The sequence below is a fragment of the Hoplias malabaricus genome, chromosome 2 (assembly GCF_029633855.1).
Source record: "Hoplias malabaricus isolate fHopMal1 chromosome 2, fHopMal1.hap1, whole genome shotgun sequence".
In the NCBI taxonomy this organism is placed as follows: domain Eukaryota; kingdom Metazoa; phylum Chordata; class Actinopteri; order Characiformes; family Erythrinidae; genus Hoplias; species Hoplias malabaricus.
The window spans coordinates 18,086,771-18,107,542 of NC_089801.1; the positions used below are offsets into that span (position 1 = coordinate 18,086,771).

The 20,772-nt window shown below is 42.2% G+C and overlaps 2 protein-coding genes across 2 annotated transcripts; both read left to right on the plus strand.

Annotated features, from left to right (window-relative positions):
• Nucleotides 1-20: 20 nt before the first annotated feature.
• Nucleotides 21-8,808, plus strand: slc25a11 (solute carrier family 25 member 11). The gene is made up of 8 exons (XM_066659746.1): nt 21-192; nt 1,537-1,689; nt 2,360-2,566; nt 2,999-3,089; nt 3,516-3,606; nt 4,647-4,746; nt 5,789-5,840; nt 7,008-8,808. Exons 1-8 carry the CDS (start codon nt 116-118, stop codon nt 7,161-7,163), a joined length of 927 nt encoding a protein of 308 aa, XP_066515843.1. The 5' UTR covers nt 21-115; the 3' UTR covers nt 7,164-8,808.
• Nucleotides 8,809-9,605: 797 nt separating this feature from the next.
• spag7 (sperm associated antigen 7) lies at nt 9,606-19,350 on the plus strand. The gene is made up of 7 exons (XM_066659691.1): nt 9,606-9,720; nt 11,957-12,024; nt 12,760-12,848; nt 12,938-13,022; nt 13,152-13,241; nt 13,806-13,962; nt 17,109-19,350. Exons 1-7 carry the CDS (start codon nt 9,636-9,638, stop codon nt 17,228-17,230), a joined length of 696 nt encoding a protein of 231 aa, XP_066515788.1. The 5' UTR covers nt 9,606-9,635; the 3' UTR covers nt 17,231-19,350.
• Nucleotides 19,351-20,772: the final 1,422 nt, after the last annotated feature.

The following is a 20,772-nucleotide window of genomic DNA, read 5'->3' on the forward strand; positions in this document are numbered from 1 at the left end:
GTTGAAAAGAGACGTTTGGGTTGATCGACTCCTTGTGTGTGTGTGTATGTGTGTCACCTTGCTGTAGCGGCGGAGGAGCGGAATAACGGGAAAACAGGCAGAAAACTGCAGAACCATGGCCGCAGCCAAAGGCACAACCAAGGCGAAAACATCCCCGAAGTCTATAAAGTTCCTGTTCGGCGGCCTGGCGGGGTAAGCACCGGGAAAATGACATTTAGCGGAGTTTCTCTGGCCCTGCAGCCGGGGAAGGTGAACCATAGCCGGGTAAGAGGGGTCAGAGCTGCCGGGTTTTAACCTCCACATCATAGCGTTTAACGTCAGGGCTTCAGACCCGGCTCTGAATGATGGATATTTTACCCGAACTCGGAGCTTTCCCCTGAATTCTGAGTCCTGTTTTGGGGTTTTAAAGACGAGTCCAGGCCGGTTCTGGTGCTCGTTGTTAGCCCAGGCTTGCGTGTCAATCTGAGCCACTGCTGCAGCTCAAGCCAAATGTCAGAGATGCTAAGAATGGCGAGTCGATTCTCTCAGCTCCCCTGACCATGCAGGTCACTCTGTAGTTCTACAATTACAGAATACAATTACTGTAGTATATCTGATGCCTTGCAAAGTTTGTTTGCCTGACGTGGTGGTGGTGTGTTAGAATGGATCAGACACAGCAGCACTGCTGGAGGTTTTAAACCCCTTTGCGCCATTGCCGGTCTGAGAGTCCTGTGTCCACTGATGAAGGCCTTAGAGAAAAACCAAAACAAACTTTTCTTCAGCAGATGAGCTACATTCTCTGAAAGTCCTGCCAAGTTCGAGCAAGTTGCAGAGAAATGTCCAGCAATCCTTAAAACTTACACTACAAACAAAGGAGTAGTCTTTCTATCTGGAACTCCTCTAGCTGTAGTCCGGCAGCGAGCATTTTATAGTTTACTACATTGTTTGAACACAGCGGCTGTCCTACACACTCCAAAAATGCTCCAAAAATGACTTGGAATGCAATCTATTTATACTGACTTCCACTGAAAGTAAAGAACGTTTTTTCCTCCTCCTGTAAAGTTACTATGAGAAGAATACTGCAGCTTTTAAGATCATCTGTCAAATGCCCAAAAGACAATATTAATAACTTTAATAATGAATTCTTTGCCGGTTGTTGGTAAGCAGATATGAGAATACTGAAACGTGGATGAGCTAACAGAGCTGATGTTGTTTCCCACTTGCTCCAGTTGGACTTCAATGCAGTGGTATTGATTTTATTGTGTCTGTGAATGTTTGGGAGGGCTTTGCAGTTGAGTATTTGTTTTGAAACCCCAGTGACGTCTTTCAGAACGTCAAAATAAACGTCCCAAACCCTGTGGCCTTGACAGCGACAAACAGATAAAAAAAACAAATTGAGTATAGTGTGATTCAGTTTAAAATATAGTTCTATAAACATTTTTCTCTCTCTCTCCCTCTCTCTCCCACCCACTCTGTCTCTGTCTGTCTCTCTCTCTCTCTCTCTCTCTCTCTCTCACCCTCCCTCTCTCCATCTCTCTCTCTCTCTCTCTCTCTCAGGATGGGAGCTACAGTGTTTGTGCAGCCGTTGGATCTGGTGAAGAACAGGATGCAGTTGGCAGGTCAGGGGACGAAGGCTCGTGAGTATAAGACCAGCTTCCACGCCGTGGCCAGTATCCTCCGCAACGAAGGCATTCGGGGCATCTACACCGGGTGAGGGGCAACACCAGGGCTCTGGGGCTGGGCAGTTAATCAGTGATGCACACCAATGAAAACTTGTGGCCAAAACAAAACAGCACTAAGAAACAAACATATAAAAATCCTGCGCTTTTATTAATGCACCTCTCCATTCCACCTTAAATGGCATGGCAGTTTAATTTCCACCTTTAATTCTTGCTACTGCATCACGTTTTCTTTCTTTATAATTAACATACATCCTACGAGAGGATCGGATTTTATCTGCTTTGATTTTCAAATGTTATGATCGTTATAATGATCTCTCTCTCACCTCTTTCTCTTTCTCTATCTCTCTTTTTTCCTCTCTTTCTCTCTCTCTATTGCCTCTCTCTATTTCTCTCTCTCTCTTGCCTCTCTCTTTCTCTCTGCTCTCTTTCACTCTCTCTGCTCTCCCATGTCTCTCTCTATTTCTCTCGCTCTCTCTCTATTTCTCTCTGCTCTCTTTCACTCTCTTTCTATGTCTCTATTTCTCTCTCTCTTTGCTCTCTCTTTCTCTCTCTCTCTGCTCTCTTTCCTTCTTTCTCTCTCATTTCTCTCTATTTTTTCTTTCTCTCTCTTTGTTTCTCTCTATTTCTCTCTGCTCTCTCTTTCCCTCTCTCTTGCTCTCTCTCTTTTCTCTGTCTCTCTCTCTTTCTCTCCCCCCCAGTCTCTCGGCCGGTTTGCTGAGGCAGGCCACATACACTACGACTCGTCTGGGGATCTACACGGTTCTTTTTGAGAAAATGACCAAAGCAGACGGGACTCCGCCCAATTTCTTCCTGAAGGCACTGATCGGAATGACGGCCGGAGCGACCGGAGCGTTTGTGGGAACGCCGGCGGAGGTGGCCCTGATCCGGATGACCGCAGATGGACGGTGAGTGATTAAAGTTGCATCAGTGTCATTTTTACTATCAAACAAGTCATTAATAATATTTATTTTTGTGAAGTCAAGGGGTCGTGAGGTGAAGACTCACACTGCTTTTTTGTCCCTGAATGAACCAGTTTATCCTCCATGGAGGGGGTCAGTCACATAGGGGCGGCCATGTTTAACCGGACTTAAGTCAGAATCATGTCACAGGTCAAAAGCGTGTTGTTTTTACAGAGGTCTTTAAATAAACGACTCTATTATATTAATAGATAAATAGATACTTTGAGGCTAAAGGAAATTCAGCAGCCAGTAGTTAAATACAACACAGATATTTAGTCTTATTTTATTTTGCTATTGCTTTATTTCCTTCTGTCTCTCTCTTTTCCCCACACTGACTCTCTCTCTCTCTCTCTCTCTCTCTCTCTCTCTCTCATATAGACTGCCCCCAGACCAGAGGAGGGGTTATAAAAATGTCTTCAATGCCCTCATCAGAATCACCAGGGAGGAGGGAATCACGACCCTCTGGAGGGTGAGAGAGAGTCAGTGGTGTGTGTGTGTAACAGACCCCGAAATGTTTTGTGTTAATGAGAGTCTGTAGGACCAGAATTTTTTAGGAATCCATCCCTCGTTGATTTTCTTTGTGATTTATTTCTTTTGTTTCTCAGAGGTTTAAGGTTCATATGTAAGATCTTATTTATTAGTATTTGTTTTTATTATTTTGGTAAAAACCAAAACAAATAAAAAAATTAAATAATAATTTAAAAAAATTATTTGTGCAAGTACCTACAGTATTTGTAATAAAAGTGATAATCAAACTTCAAAAAATGAACACCAGTACGATTTATTTGGTTTCATTGAGTCGAAGTGGAGCTAGTATCTGAAGGAGATGGTTAATAAATGAATGGAATCTAATCTAAATGAATCGTTCCTGTCTGTGTGTTTCTGTGTGTTACAGGGCTGTATACCCACTATGGCACGCGCAGTAGTAGTGAACGCAGCTCAGCTGGCTTCATATTCTCAGTCGAAACAAGCTCTAATGGACACTGGTCAGTATCAGAGCTGAATTATCACTTTCACCTCCTTCAGCCTGTATCTTATCTCCTGAGTTTCTAAAGACCGACCACAGACTCTGTACTTTAACCTCCTTAAACTTAACCATAGACTAATATCTGATCAAATCTACAGAAAGCCTTGTTCTCTCAGACTTCAAACCAAGCCAAACGCAATCTTTGGAACATCTGTGGCCCATTTCTGAGTCAGAGCAGGTGGTAAACTGATGTTTTAAGGGAGAGTATGGACTCAGATTCCTTTGTTTATTTCCTGATAATAAGCACCATTAAGCCGCTGGTGCTAATTCTAATCTGCTGTAATAGTAGTGTTGTAACTAGTCATTAGCCGCAGTAGCCCCCGGCCTGTAACGGCCCCCTGTGGCTTTAAGTGCGTTTGTCTGTGAAGGAGGGGCTGTCTGTGATGGTGACGCACTGAAAATAAAGATTAAACGTCTAATTTAATATTCCATTCCACCTTAAATGTTGCTGCAGTTTGTAACATCAGGGACCCAGAGAGTGTCCACAGCCCCATTTTAAGGAGGAATGGATCATTTAAATTATAGATGTCAGAACGTAAATGTGGCACCTCTTTTAAGGTGGAATGGATCATTTAAATTATAGATGTCAGAATGTAAATGTGGCACCCCTTTTAAGGTGCAATGGAACATTTAATTAAAGGCTGTAGAATGTATTGACTGCTCCATTTAATGGTGAATGGAAAGTTCAAAAGAAAAGCTTACCGCGGCTTTATTAAAAATGGAACTGTCTGTAAGAATGGAATTGTCTGTTGTGGAGGATGCTATATTTTGAGGCCTGGACTGTAACATACAGAGTGTTAAACATTTTAGAAACGTTAATTTGTGTTTGTTGAAAGTAATTTGTATGTTTTCTTTTTTGCCAGCTTTATCTGTCTATGGGTTTGTTTTCAGCCAAAAAATATTTACAATATCACAGACAGCAAGACAGTTGTATTTGATGATTTGTGTTATTATTCAATATGATTGTGTGTGTGTGTGTGTGTGTGTTTGTGTTTACAGGGTATTTCTCGGATAATATCTTCCTTCATTTCTGTGCCAGTATGATCAGTGGGTTAGTGACCACTGCAGCGTCCATGCCAGTAGACATCGCTAAAACCAGGTAAACCCTGCTTTTGTTTCTCCGCAGTATTTCAGACCTCAGGCAGAGGCCAAATGTAAAATATGATCCTCTGTGCTGTAGATAATTCACTAATAAACCTGTGAGGATTAAAGGAGCCACCAACAAAAACAGCATAAAATCTTATAGAAATTATTTACCGTTTTTACTTTTCTATAAATTGCAGCTCACGAGATGAAGAATCAAACTGCTCTCTCTTCTCAGAACGAACAAGTTTATGCTCCATAGAGCGGGTCCCCCATGTGGATACGGCCATGTTTAAAATGGTTTTAGTGCAGAATCTCTGTCACATCCAGGCCACTAGTTGTCTGTCTAACACCTGGTTCATAATTAAAAGAAGAATCAGTGGAGATAATTGACCCCAGTTGTTTATTGTAAGTTGTTGTAGGTTAATAATGAATAAATATTCATTTATAAGTTCACACAGTAATACAGTAAACACAGTATTTTCTCAGTGAATTGTAATGTATTGTTGAAAATATTATTTAACCAGTTTTAGTTGATCAATTTAATTACTTTATCATTGTATTAAATAAGCCCTAACTAAGATGTAGAAGCACTTCCCTCTCAGTTTCTTGTTCGACTGTGGGACAGTAGTTTGCGCTGTGGATATTTTAGAATACTCAACGTCTACACCAGTGTCTGTACTAAACACTGTGTACTTGGGGGTTTAAAATAGTTTGTGCTCGTGATCATGGAGCTGGATTCATTTGGATCGTGGTGGTGTAGGACACCTAGTGGTCAGTCTCTGTAAATGCAAGTCACCTTAACTTGTCATTGCTTCTTCTAATAGAACAAATAGCAGTCAGCGACACTGTGTTCTGTAAACTGTTTTATTATTGAAAATGTATTATAACAATTATATTAACAATGTAGTAATATAAAATAACTATAATAAAAATTGAGAAATGAAGTGATGGCAAATAAAACACAAATGTATAAAGTACTACAGTCCTGAGGATGATTTATAGTTAATGATGTTGAAGATGTATTTAATTCACTTTTCTCTTTCTGTCCATTGCAGGATTCAGAACATGAGAATGATCGATGGTAAACCAGAGTACAAGAATGGACTTGTGAGTACATCTCAGTGTATAACCTCTATTTATACATATAATCAACAGCGATTTCTTGAAATCAGAGAAAGGTGTCCTGCACACACGCTTTTATACACCGACGGCTCTAAGACTACAGCCTAACATCAGCAGAGATAGAGTCTGGTCGGCTACAGATAGGAGTTAGACTCCAGAAACACAGCTCGATTTTCACAGCTGAAGCCCAAGCACTGCTCCTAGCATTAGAGTATGCAGAATCAGTTCAACAGACTCCAGGTCCCTCTACAGACAATCGGATCCCTCAAAACCATCCTTAATGCTCTACAGGAGATGTTCTGCTTAACGCTACGGAATTACGACATCATTTTTTTTGTTGGACACCTGGACACTGTGGACTCTTAAGCAATGAAAGAGCAGATGGAGCGGCCAAACGGCTTCATGTAAACAAGATCAGATGTACCAGGTTCCACCAGTGGAGGTCAAACCTGTAAAGCAAACCTTCATCAAGGAGAATGACAAAGTGAATGGGATAAATGCCTGGACAATAAAGTACACAAAGCAAATCCCATTATTGGACAAAAAGCACAGTTCTACCTTGAAAACCTTTGGGACCAAGCAGCTACACAAGACGCCATATTGGACAATCCAGATGAACTCATATGTATCTAGTAAAGGGAGAAGCAGGCCCATATTGTGCAACAGGCCGAACTCAGCTTACGATAAAACATTTAATGTTAAACTGTATTGATTTTGGCCACGAGAGGCGACAGATCCTAACAGTCCATAACAGGAAAGCAAGAACGCTCCTAAAATTCCTGTCAGTAACGAAACTTAAGCAACACATATGACCAGTAGATGGCAGCCTCAACATGTGTAAAACAAAACTGCATTAGTAAATCAATTACATCTTACTACATTTCTTACTATGAATGTCGCCCTATGGGCAGCTGTAGCGTTAAATACAAACTAACTTCTACAGATAAGGTGTCTCAAATGATCGTGATTAATCGTATAACCTCCACTCAAACACATTCTCTCCTCTCTCTGTCCTTCTGTCTCTCTCTCTTTCTCCTCTCTCTCCTTCTCTGTTATTTCTCTTCCCTTCTGTCTCTCCTCTCTCTGTGTTTCTCTATCTATGTTTTTTCTCTCTCTCCTCTCTGTTTCTCTCTCTCTCTCTCTCTCTCTCAGGACGTGTTGGTGAAGGTGGTGAGGAGTGAAGGGTTTTTCAGTTTGTGGAAAGGTTTTACTCCGTACTACGCCCGACTCGGGCCCCACACGGTGCTAACCTTCATCTTCCTGGAGCAGATGAACAAGTTCTATAGGATCTACTTTCTGGACTCATAGGTTGCAATGAAAACCATGAAACCCACACAAAGAAATCAACAATGTTAAATACAAAACACAACCTACTGACGCACTGACCGGCTGACTGGACGCCCCCTGGTGACCACCTTTGACCTTCACACACTTTCAGATAACTTTGAGAGATTTGTTTTATTTTTAGATTTTCTTTTTGTTTGTTTTTGTTTTGTTTTTTCCCATAAAACGTTTAGACCGAGACAGAGTGAACGGTTAGACCAGCAACAGACCCCAGAGCAAACTAAGAGTCTCTTTCTCTCTTCTTCCTTCTTCATTTTTCCTTTTAAACAGACATCTGGATCTTTTAATTCACAGTTTCAGATTAAAAAAATAAATACAAAAAACAGGTGAAAATGTCATTGATGCTGGTGAATAAAATAGATTTCCCAAACTCTGCTTCGCCTATGTTCAGTCCGAGCGCTCATGGCTTTTCCGGGGTTTAGTTTAACGGTTAAAATTAAAATGTCCTTGGGTTTTAACTACAATTAAACATTAATTAGAAGTAAATTGTAATTTTTGAATTCGGGCATTTTGGATTTATATTTAATCAATCTTAATTTTTTTTCATGTTTATATCAAAATCACAATGTGATAGTTGTATTTTCAATCACCAGCCCTGCGTTTTAATTCTAGCTTGTGTTATCAAGACAATGTCTTTTTAGATTTTTTTTTAATAGAGGAAGCTTAGAGCCAGATCTTCTTGGTCTTGACTGTAAACACAGGCCTGAACCTTTTTAAAGAACTGCAGGTCTCATCAAATTTGCAAAATCAGTCAGAAAATCACAAGGTGTCCTTGACTATCAGCACCAGAGGAAACTGTAGAATTCAAATCTCCAATCTCTCATAACTTTCAGTGAAGCACAAACGAAAGAATTAAGTCATGATAATTGATCCCCAAGAAGGAGAATTGTGTTATTGTCTCGGTCATGACTTTAATAACAATGAAAACAGAAAAGGTGGAAAGGTTTAAATAAAAGACTTTATGAATATATAATAATTAATGTTTTTGTTATTGGGATGTCTTAAGTACTGGAGGGTTTTAATCTTTACCTTTATGTTCAGATCTGTTTGATTTGAAGATGTTACTGGCTTTGAATTGCCAATCTTATAATGGTGTTATATTCCTCTCTTCATGAGGGGTTTACTGCTGGATTAAAACAGTAAAACTGTCATGATTAAAGGTGCAATCTGTCATATTCTCCACTGATTCTTCTTCACGTTACAAAACTCAAATTACACTGACACCTAGTGGCCTGGCTGGATTAGAGATTCTGTACTAAACCCATTATAAACATGGCTGCCCCCATTTAAGGGACCTACCCTACAGAGCATAATCTGGTTCAGGGGCAACAAAATTTGCTGCACCTTTGCATTTGAGTGATACTTCGTATGGAAAAAATAAAAATAACAAATTACTATTTTATTAATTTGTGCTGCTTTTGACGGGAAAATTACTTATTGCTCCTTTAATTGGAGACTGTCAATTTACATTTTTAATTAGTTATATTTTTGTCTTCAATTTAATCTGCTTGGTGAATAAACGTATATATTCACCAAGCAGTTAAATATATATATATACACACATTTTTATTCTGCTTGGTTTATCATAGTTTTTCTTTTTAATTTATGAAAAACTAAATGGAAAATGGTATCATGCCCATACGGTGATGTAGTTCTCCTGTAAAAGAGTATTAAATATTTTTCTTCCAAATTCTGTGTGTTTTTTTTAGCATGACCTAATCTGAATTATAAAGTCATAATAAATCATACTGTACTCCACACATAATATTAAAGAAGCAATCAGCACTTTTAGAGAAGAAGAATAAAGACACTTCTTGTCCTTAACGTTACAATAGTATTATTAAAATGATGACATATTTTCTCTTGTGTTTAACATTGTTAGAGTATCTGTGGTGGTGTTTAGTTTTGTTAGCATGTGTGTGTGGTGTTTAATGTTGTTAGCATGTGTGTGTGATGGTTGATCTTGTCAGTGTGTGTTCCTGAATGTGAGGACGTATTCAGAATGAATATGTGGTGGAGCATTTCCACTTTTAAACTTCCAAACAGTCTCTGAAACATAGATTCAGACAGACAGAGGGTTTCATACTTCACACACCTGAGGAACCAATCCCATCAACTGGGGCGGGGCTTTCAAGCAGGCGAGCAGCAAATGGGTTGGTGAAGATAGAAGAGGGGACTAATTGCATAGATCTGTGTGTACTGAATGAAGGAGTATGAAGCTGCAGTTCTATCTATGATACTTAAAACGTTAGCTGACGTTTATGTTGGAAATAACATCTGCATCTACAGTAATTCTTAATATAGGCGAGTTTTAGGGGTTAACTCATGACCCAAGGAGCCCCCTTGTTTCGTGCCCTGCTAAGTAATCTACGTAGGGAACGAGGCGCCATTTGGGATTTAACCTGAGAGACGTTAGCGAGTCTGTAGTGTTCCAACATGGCGGACCTGCTGAGCTCCATTCTGAGCTCTATGGAGAAACCTCCGACTGTAGGAGACCAGGAGAGCAGGAAAAGAGCTAGAGGTAGAGCACACACACTTTAAAACACCTAACACCATTTAAACACACCACACAACCCAGGCCAGACGCCAAACAGTTGGATATTTCCAGTCTGAAATGAGATCCAACGGCACACACACACATCAACGCATCAGCCACAGCGTAAACAAACAAAATCAGGACAAATACCAACAGCCCGAGATTACACACTCTTTAACACTGCGAACACCTCTTCAACACCCTCGCTAACACAGGCCAAACGCCAACAGTCGGACAGTTTCAGCGGAAGGACACTCAGAGTCTACACACTACTTTAGATAGACCCCAGGGTGATCCTCTGGGCTTAAAGGAACACTAGGTAGTATATTTACCTTGCAATTACAGCTTCAGATTCATTGTTGCAGCTGTAACATGGAGAATAGAGCCTCTCTCATTGCCATCCCTGTCTCATCACCGGAGAAACTGCACTACGTAACTACTGAATAAGGGAATGAAACAACCCCCTCCTCTCTTCCCCTCGTCCTTGATTTCAGAACAGTGCTGTAAAAGTGAATTATACTCTGCAACTGTAGGTGGAGCCCAGGAAGTTATGTCTTATTCAGGAACATCCTGGATGGTATTCCACAAAGCAGGATTTCTTTGTTACCCAGCTAAATTAACCCCACATTTAAGGACTGTTCATTAGGAATCCCCCTCAGCTCTGTTTCTATTGGACAGACTTGACTTTGGGCTAAAAGTAATTCTGCGTTCAAGTGGTGTTGGGTTTTATCTGAAAAACGAGTTTCTCACCAGGAGACACCACATGAACATGCTCTGAATTTGGAAGCTGAAGATGTGCACATTGAAATTTTCAATGCAGTACAAGCTGCCAGAGTGAAAACTATTTAAAATGCTACAATAAAAGAAAAGAACTAAAGTGCCGTCACTGAGTAATAAGTGCAGAGTGTTTTAAACCCAGCTGTAGCTGCTCAAACAGGAATGTTTTCAGTCTTGATTTAAAGTGTCTAAAGTCAGGGCTCTTCTAATGTTCTCAGTCTGGTTCTATTTCAGAGCGGCGCCGGAGTTAAACGCTGCGTCTCCATGTTTAGTTTTGACCTGTCGCAGGACTAACTCTAATTCCTAAAGATCTGAGAGTTCGGCTCGGCTCATATCTCTGTAGCAGATCTGATAAATACGCTGGACCTACCCCATTAAGACCACTAATTTATAGACCAGTAATAACGCCTTAAAGTCTATTCTATAACAGACTGGTGTCCTTTTGGTCAATGGTATCAAAGGCAGCAGTGAGGTCAAGAAGTACCTTGAAGAGATACTTCCCAGCCTCTGTATTTAAGGGAATGTCATTAATGACCTTGATTACAGCAGTCTCTGTGCTGTGATTAGACTGGAACACAGACTGGAAAGTTTTACACATGCTTTTCTTCAGAACAATCTCTGCAACAACCTTACTGAATCAGTAAGAGTGTCATACATCTATATTTTGATTAAATTCACTCTAAACTTAGACTTTCCAAAAACTTATTTTCAGAAGTGCCGATATATTGTAAAAATAAACAGGTTCTAAACATTTCTCACCAAGACTTTTGAGGTCAGAACCAATGAACGGTAAATTTGAAATTGGTCTGTAGTTTCTTATCTGAGATGATTCTAAGTTTTTCTTTTTTTAGAAGTGGCTTTACAACTGCAGTTTTAGTGAGCTCTAAAAAAGACCCCCGACATGAGTGAGGTGTTTACAATATGGAGTAAGTCTGGTGCTGTAGTGTGAAACACACTCTTTAAAAATGTGGTTGGTAGTGTGTGGAGACTGCAGGTGAAGTGTCTTTATGAGGTGATGGAGAGGACTGAATATAGAAATAAATATAAAACAGCAAGTAGAAGTATAAATATATAATAAAATAGAATATAAAATATAAAAAATAGAAATAAATATAAAAAAAAACCTCACAGTGAGTTGGAGGTAGTACCATTAATCAGTGTAAACAATGTAAACCAGTGCAGTAGTGTAGATATACAAAAATAAATTGTACTTAGGATAATAAATAATGTTGTTTATAAACGCATGTTGTTCTGCAATCTGTTTATGTTCAGAAACACCTGTAGAAACGTCCAAATCAACATGGCATGACAAACCATTTTGAGAGCATCTGGTTTTTTTTTTTGGTTTGGTTTTTTTTAAACTTCCCACACAAACCACATGAACACAACCAAGTTAAAATGCAGCTTAAAATTACAGCTTCAAAATTACTGTTGCTTTTAACAGAGCAGCAGGCACGTCTGAAGAAGCTGCAGGAGGACGAGAAGAAGAAGAAAGCAGAGTTCAGGAAAAAGGTTTGTACTCCTTTCTTTCTTTACGGCTCACTTCCACTCTTTGAAGATCTAAAGTTTATTTGAAAACACACTATTTATATATTTATTCATTATTTTGTTCATATTCCTTTAACACTTTAGTCTGATCAGGTCCAGAACCTACCTGGAATCACAGGGAACAGGGCATGAACACACCCTGGGCAGATTACCACTCACAAAAACACTTGTGCACAGTTTCACACACTCACCCACAGGGAGAACACACCACACTCCTCACAGACAGTCACCCGGCGGAAACCCACGCAGACACAGAGAGAACACACCACGCTCCTCACAGACAGTGACCCGGAGGAAACCCACGCAGACACAGAGAGGACACACCACACTCCTCACAGACAGTCACTCGGAGGAAACCCACGCAGACACAAGGAGAGCACACCACACTCCTCACAGACAGTCACCTGGAGGACACCCACAAAGACACAGGGAGAACACAGCACACTCCTCACAGACAGTCACCCGGAGGACACCCACGCAGACACAAGGAGAACACAGCACACTCCTCACAGAGAGTCACTCGGAGGAAACCCACGGAGACACAGGGAGAACACACCACACTCCTCACAGACAGTCACCCCGAGGAGAGGATCCCACCCAGGACCCAGAGACTCTGCAGCTGTGTGGGCGACACCACTGTCAGCTCCACTGCGCACGTGTCTAATCTTTTCCCACATCTGTGTGTTTTGTTGTGGTCAGATGGAGAAAGACGTGAATGGTTTTATTCAGGACAGCGCTCTGCAGAAGAAGAAGTATGAACCCATGGGAAAGATAGAGAGGAGCATTCTGTACGTGAGGAAACACCAAACACAACCACGTACACAAACACACAACCATGGCACTGATGTTTGTGTACTGTTCTCCCCATTTTTTAAAGGCACGACGTGGCAGAGGTGGCCGGGCTGACGTCGTTTTCCTTCGGTGAAGATGAAGAGAGTCGATACGTCATGCTCTTTAAAAAGGTTGGAGATTATAACAACTTTGTAACACATTTCATAAATAAAACACATGGAGTCTCACTGTGAGTGGTATTTGGTCTCAGTACAGTAACATACTATTTTCTCACTGTGTGTGTGTGTGTGTGTGTGAAGGAGTTTGCTCCCTCTGATGAGGAGCTGGAGGCATATCGGAAAGGAGAGGAGTGGGATGTGGCGAAAGCAGCGGAGAGACGCAAGTTGAAGGTGAGAAATTGCATATACACCATCAGCCAAAACATTAAAGCCACTTGCTTGTGTCTGCACCCATTGTACAATGTATGAATTCCACTGACCACCAGGTGCTCTTTGTTGTTCCTGTTGCTCTGTACTGTATATTTTATTAACCCCTCGTTCCCTGTTCTGGGAATCAGGGCCTCTCATGATCAGGACCGCCCCCCCCCATACACACACTCACACTCACACACATTCATCAACTTCGTCAGTGCTTTTGTCCATGCTTCTGAATATCTAAGAGGTTCTGAGGAGGCACCAAAATGTGCTACTTTGTGTGTGAACTACAGTGAACAATATTTTGGCAGCTGAGGAAAGTCCGCGCTCTTGGTCCTTGTTTACTCTGAAGCACACAGAAAAATGTGTTGCTGTGAATAAAAGTGCAGTGAAAATAATTTTTCATTATAAATATACTCAAAAAATATATTTAATTGGTTCCTGCAATTATTATCTTTGTAAAATTTGGCCACTAAAATATTTTGCATAGTATTTTAATATCACACCTTCTTTCTTTCCTCCTTCTTTCCTGTGCCTCAGGAGCAGACGGCTGCAGAGGAAGAAGCTGCAAATCAAACCCAGGACAGACCCCCATCCCCCAGCTCCAACTACAGAAACAAATACAGCCACCTGATTGGGACGTCCGCCGCTAAAGACGCTGCACACACATTGGAGGCCAACAGGGCTTACGGCTGCGGTACGAACACACACACACACACTGGAGGCCAACAGGGGTTATGGCTGCAGTACACACACACACACACTGGAGGCCAACAGGGGTTATGGCTGCAGTACACACACACACACACACACACACTGGAGGCCAACAGGGGTTATGGCTGCAGTACACACACACACACACTGGAGGCCAACAGGGGTTATGGCTGCAGTACACACACACACACACACTGGAGTCCAACAGGGGTTATGGCTGCAGTACACACACACACACACACACTGGAGGCCAACAGGGGTTATGGCTGCAGTACACACACACACACACACACTGGAGGCCAACAGGGGTTATGGCTGCAGTACACACACACTGGAGGCCAACAGGGGTTATGGCTGCAGTACACACACACACACACACTGGAGGCCAACAGGGGTTATGGCTGCAGTACACACACACACACACACACACTGGAGGCCAACAGGGGTTATGGCTGCAGTACACACACACACACACACACTGGAGGCCAACAGGGGTTATGGCTGCAGTACACACACACACACACACACTGGAGGCCAACAGGGGTTATGGCTGCAGTACACACACACACACACACACTGGAGGCCAACAGGGGTTATGGCTGCAGTACACACACACACACACACACACTGGAGGCCAACGGGTTATGGCTGCAGTACACACACACACACACTGGAGGCCAACAGGGCTTACAGCTGCGGTACGAACACACACACACACACTGGAGGCCAACAGGGGTTATGGCTGCAGTACACACACACACACACTGGAGGCCAACAGGGGTTATGGCTGCAGTACACACACACACACACTGGAGGCCAACAGAGGTTATGGCTGCAGTACACACACACACACACTGGAGGCCAACAGAGGTTATGGCTGCAGTACACACACACACACACTGGAGGCCAACAGAGGTTATGGCTGCAGTACACACACACACACACTGGAGGCCAACAGAGGTTATGGCTGCAGTACACACACACACACACTGGAGGCCAACAGAGGTTATGGCTGCAGTACACACACACACACACTGGAGGCCAACAGAGGTTATGGCTGCAGTACACACACACACACACACTGGAGGCCAACAGAGGTTATGGCTGCAGTACACACACACACACACTGGAGGCCAACAGAGGTTATGGCTGCAGTACACACACACACACACTGGAGGCCAACAGAGGTTATGGCTGCAGTACACACACACACACACTGGAGGCCAACAGAGGTTATGGCTGCAGTACACACACACACACACTGGAGGCCAACAGAGGTTATGGCTGCAGTACACACACACACACACTGGAGGCCAACAGAGGTTATGGCTGCAGTACACGCACACACACACTGGAGGCCAACAGAGGTTATGGCTGCAGTACACGCACACACACACAGTGGAGGCCAACAGAGGTTATGGCTGCAGTACACACACACACACACTGGAGGCCAACAGAGGTTATGGCTGCAGTACACACACACACACACACACACATACACACGCACACTGGAGGCCAACAGGGGTTATGGCTGCAGTACACACACACACAAACACTGGAGGCCAACAGGGGTTATGGCTGCAGTACACACACACACACACTGGAGGCCAACAGAGGTTATGGCTGCAGTACACACACACTGGAGGCCAACAGGGGTTATGGCTGCAGTACACACACACACACACTGGAGGCCAACAGGGGTTATGGCTGCAGTACACACACACACACACTGGAGGCCAACAGAGGTTATGGCTGCAGTACACACACACACACACTGGAGGCCAACAGAGGTTATGGCTGCAGTACACACACACACACACTGGAGGCCAACAGAGGTTATGGCTGCAGTACACACACACACACACAGTGGAGGCCAACAGAGGTTATGGCTGCAGTACACACACACACACACTGGAGGCCAACAGAGGTTATGGCTGCAGTACACACACACACACACACACACACACACACTGGAGGCCAACAGAGGTTATGGCTGCAGTACACACACACACACACACACACACACACACACACACACACTGGAGGCCAACAGAGGTTATGGCTGCAGTACACACACACACACTGGAGGCCAACAGAGGTTATGGCTGCAGTACACACACACACACACACTGGAGGCCAACAGAGGTTATGGCTGCAGTACACACACACACACACACACTGGAGGCCAACAGAGGTTATGGCTGCAGTACACACACACACACACACACACACTGGAGGCCAACAGGGGTTATGGCTGCAGTACACACACACACACACACTGGAGGCCAACAGAGGTTATGGCTGCAGTACACACACACACACACACTGGAGGCCAACAGAGGTTATGGCTGCAGTACACACACACACACACACACTGGAGGCCAACAGAGGTTATGGCTGCAGTACACACACACACACACACTGGAGGCCAACAGAAGTTATGGCTGCAGTACACACACACACACACACACTGGAGGCCAACAGAGGTTATGGCTGCAGTGTACACACACACACACACACACACACACACACTGGAGGCCAACAGAGGTTATGGCTGCAGTGTACACACACACACACACACTGGAGGCCAACAGAGGTTATGGCTGTAGTACACACACACACACACACACACACTGGAGGCCAACAGAGGTTATGGCTGCAGTACACACACACACACACACACACACACTGGAGGCCAACAGAGGTTATGGCTGCAGTACACACACACACACACACACACACACTGGAGGCCAACAGAGGTTATGGCTGCAGTACACACACACACACACACACACACTGGAGGCCAACAGAGGTTATGGCTGCAGTACACACACACACACACTGGAGGCCAACAGAGGTTATGGCTGCAGTACACACACACACACACACACACACACTGGAGGCCAACAGGGGTTATGGCTGCAGCACACACACACCCATATATATACACCTCATAAAAAAGAAATCACCAGTTTACGCTCATTAGAGAGGTTCCCCCACACGTGGACATTCATGTTTAGAAAAAAATTAGCACAGAATTTCTTGAGACATCCAGGCCATTATGATCCTGACCTCATATAAAGTATTTTCTAAATATTTTAAGTTTCTCATCCGTTCTTCTCTGTACAGTCCCCGTGGCCAATAAGAGAGACACACGCTCCATCGAAGAGGCCATGAACGAGATCAGAGCTAAAAAACGACTCAAAAAAGGAGAAGAGGACACGGGGGCTGGCAGCAGCAACAGCTTGTGAGAAGGATGTGTGTGTGTGTGTGTGTGTGTGTATGTGTATGTGTGTGTGTGTGTGTGTGTGTATGTTTTAATGTGTGCATGTAAGACTTAGAGACAGGGTCTGTATTCATCGCTAAAGAAGCAATGTTCCTGTACACACTGCAAGAAGCCCTCTTATTCAGCGAAATCATCTTAAATTCAGCTGTAAAAATGTTAATACCTTATTCCACCTATATTTAGATTTTATTTTGCTTGTTTTAAGTGATTCTGGAAGTGTGGTATTTCTTTGGCAGATCATTTTGCTCATAAATCATTAATAAATAATTGCCCCAAGTTCATAACAAATAATTAAAAACGTTTGCTTGATAAAAAACACTTAAAACATGTTTAATGAGATATATAAGCTGTCTGAAATGAAATATACGATTTAAGATGATTTCACTTAATAACGGATGGTTTTCTGTGGTTCAGTATTGTACTCTATAGCAATATTTAAGTGAATTCTGTTTGGGCTCATGATGTGTGAGAGACATGTTTAGTTTAATCAAATCTAAACAAGCACTGTTCATACAACTCCAAGGACTTGACCGCATCTACTGTTGTTTTACCCCCATCTTAAAGCCAGGGCAGGTCTAGCCCTCTGCCAAACTGTCACTTTAAAGTGTTTAGTTCAGTGCACAAAGGGATGGTTTTATTTCTCTGGTACATTTCGTTTTCTTTAAATATGGCTTGTGTATATGGTGTGTCTTTGTGTACAACAGCATTTTAGGGACACTAAAACGTATATTTTTATATATATATTGTGAGAATACAGTCGTGATAAAGTTGTAATCAGATAAAGCGAATATTTCGAGACTCATCAAGATTAAAAAACATAAATATAAAAAGACGTACTTTGAAAATAAAGTAATAATAGTTTGAGGAAGTTTTTTTTTTTACATTTTCTCTCAAAATATTATGACTTTATTTCATAGGAATTACAACTTTATTCTAGAAATACTGGTTTTATTCATATGAAAATACAACTTTATCTTCTTAATGTAGTGTTTTATATATTAAATGCGAAGCACCTCCTGGAACTGGTGAGAGAAGAGGATTATGACCGGAAGGTCATTGATTTAACTCCCTCGACCCGCAGTAATTTGGAGGAACAACACAGTCCACGGCTGAGGGGCCTTTGAGCAGGGCACTGAACCCACAACTGCTCCCCGGGCGCGCCACCTGCTCGTGACCGATTAGCCTACAGTTAACCATTAAGTGGTGCCTCTCACTCGTCTGTGGACTGTTCCACTAGGGGGTGCTATTCAGTGCATCGCATTAAAGACGTGCGTGCTTGTTTGACTGTGTCCCTAAAATGTTGTCATAGTTCCATAGTCCTGTGTTTATTTTTAGTGTTTTATAGTGGCCTCTAGCGGCAGAAATGAGGCCCAACGAGAGATAACTATTAGAGAGATTGTTGGACAGTTGTTGTTTTATCCACTGTAATATGTATTGGACTGGACTATCCCTTTATGTTTCGTTTTTTAACAGAATATATGTCGTCCAGAACATTATGTTCAAGCCCCTGGAGCGACTTTGTGAAGCTGATGTTTATTAAAGGAGTGTTAATGTAAAATTTGCATATGTCAGTAGAGAAGACACAACAGCTGTGTCCAAAACTGTGCCCTGTTTGCTACTCCCTACATCTGTTCCCTAAAGCTAGATCACTAAGTAGTGCACTTTTATAGGGAGCAGTGTTAGTGAAGGTGGTGAAGGATTTGGATTTGGACCACAGTCTCGGACACAGCTGAAGAATCTGATTTTTCACCTGGAACATGAACGGGGTGAATGTTTTAATCAGATTTAGTCTTCTGAGGGTTTTAACTGATACAGACACTATTTTATAGAATAAGAACACGATGTTCAGCTGTTATTACTGAGTATAAAGTTCATCCATTAAAAGCTTATACATGGTCTTTACGACCTAAAAAATCAGTCACATCAGTGTTGTTAATAATAACCCTGTTAAACCACGGCTCATCTACAGATGTCTTGCACATTTTACTCGTTTATTTGATGATGATGTCCTCTGAGTAGTAGTTTCTTCATGACTGGTCTGTGTGTTTTGGTTTGCTTTTATGGTTCAAATAAAGAAATGATAAACGTTGGGGAAATGTTTGTGTTTGGTTTTTGTTAGTAACAGGAAAAACAGGGCTGACCAGGAAGCCCCAAACAACATGGCTCCTGGTGGTCATTCCACAAAGAGGGTTTCCTCTATTTTGTGTTAAGTCAAATGTATCCTATAGGAAATGAGCTGAGGGACATTCCCTCTGGACAAAACTATAACTTAAAGAGCAAAACCATTTCTTTTTGGTTTTTAAGCATTAAGCATAATGCCATTATGCATTTATCTAAAACAAAAAAAAAAAAGGTTTTCATGGAGTGTTGTGCTCTCCAGACCAGAGGAGGATCTTGTCTTGTCTTGCTTCCTTCAAAGGTTTCTTCTTCATGCGCCGAGGGAGATTTTCCTTGCCACTGTTGCCCCTGGCTCGCTCAGAGGAGGTTCAGACACAGATCAATGGAAAGCTGCTCTGTGACGACTTCTGCTGTGGTAAGTGCTATAGAAATAAATTTTGATTGAATGAGTTCTTTTTCTCTTTGGATACATAAAAACTAGTCCGTAATTTTACAGCAGAATTTCAAGAGTCTTATTTCTTACACTGACCCTGGTGGCATTTATTCCTGTCTGTAAATCCAATGTGCAATGTGTTATACACTGCTATCCAGCAGTGTAACCTATGGACTTATCAGGGCGTTCTCCGTGTCTTTTTTTTCCTGGGCCTGGATGAGCACTGGTTTGAGTGCCGTAGATGTTTTCTTCCTGCAGGAAAACCTCTGCTGAAGTTGTGGCTCTCAAACCAGGGCCTATTCTGTGCCTTGAGATAATTATTCCTCCTTTGGTTATTCTCGGGTTCCTGGATGTTCATGGGTCAGTGCTACATACTGCGGATTTGAGCTCTGTGTGTGTACACTTTGCATTATTTCTGTATCTGTGTGTTCATGCTCTCATATTAAACAGTGATGTGTCTTTCATATGTACAGAACAATGCGATTGATTTCTGTGAATGATGTCATCATCTCTAATTTGCATACATTCTGATAAAGTCCCACATCACTTAGTTGCTGTTGCTGTGTATCTAACAGACTTTCAGCTCATGCTACAGTGGGTAGTGGAGGAAATATCTAACTGTGAGTTTTCAGACCAATACTGAGAACTGTAATTGCTTTCTTTAAATGAGAAAACAAGGAGCGTATGCCACTTTGTCCCCATATTAATTAAAACCAAATATCAAGCTTGTCCTTTAGGAACAAATTTGAAAATAAATAGTTTTCAACTCTGGGTCCACATTAACTAGCAAAATCAAAAACCCTGCTTTCTGGAACACCCCCAGATAATACATAATGAAGGACTACTCAGTTTAGCCCGATAACTTAAGCCTCCGTTCAAATGTGTCCAACAGTAAAAGATCTGAGGGACATTCTTATTTGTCCTAATCCTCCGCTTTGGGCTTAAGGTATCTGGCT

Bases quoted from the DNA above. Each gene is read 5' to 3' on its own strand.
- slc25a11 (XM_066659746.1), top strand. From the start codon at position 116: ATGGCCGCAGCCAAAGGCACAACCAAGGCGAAAACATCCCCGAAGTCT. The intron at 193-1,536 runs GTAAGCACCGGG...TCTCTCTCTCAG, and splicing joins CTGTTCGGCGGCCTGGCGGG to GATGGGAGCTACAGTGTTTG. The intron at 2,567-2,998 runs GTGAGTGATTAA...TCTCTCATATAG, and splicing joins CGGATGACCGCAGATGGACG to ACTGCCCCCAGACCAGAGGA.
- spag7 (XM_066659691.1), top strand. From the start codon at position 9,636: ATGGCGGACCTGCTGAGCTCCATTCTGAGCTCTATGGAGAAACCTCCG. The intron at 12,849-12,937 runs GTACGTGAGGAA...CATTTTTTAAAG, and splicing joins AAGATAGAGAGGAGCATTCT to GCACGACGTGGCAGAGGTGG. The intron at 13,023-13,151 runs GTTGGAGATTAT...GTGTGTGTGAAG, and splicing joins ACGTCATGCTCTTTAAAAAG to GAGTTTGCTCCCTCTGATGA.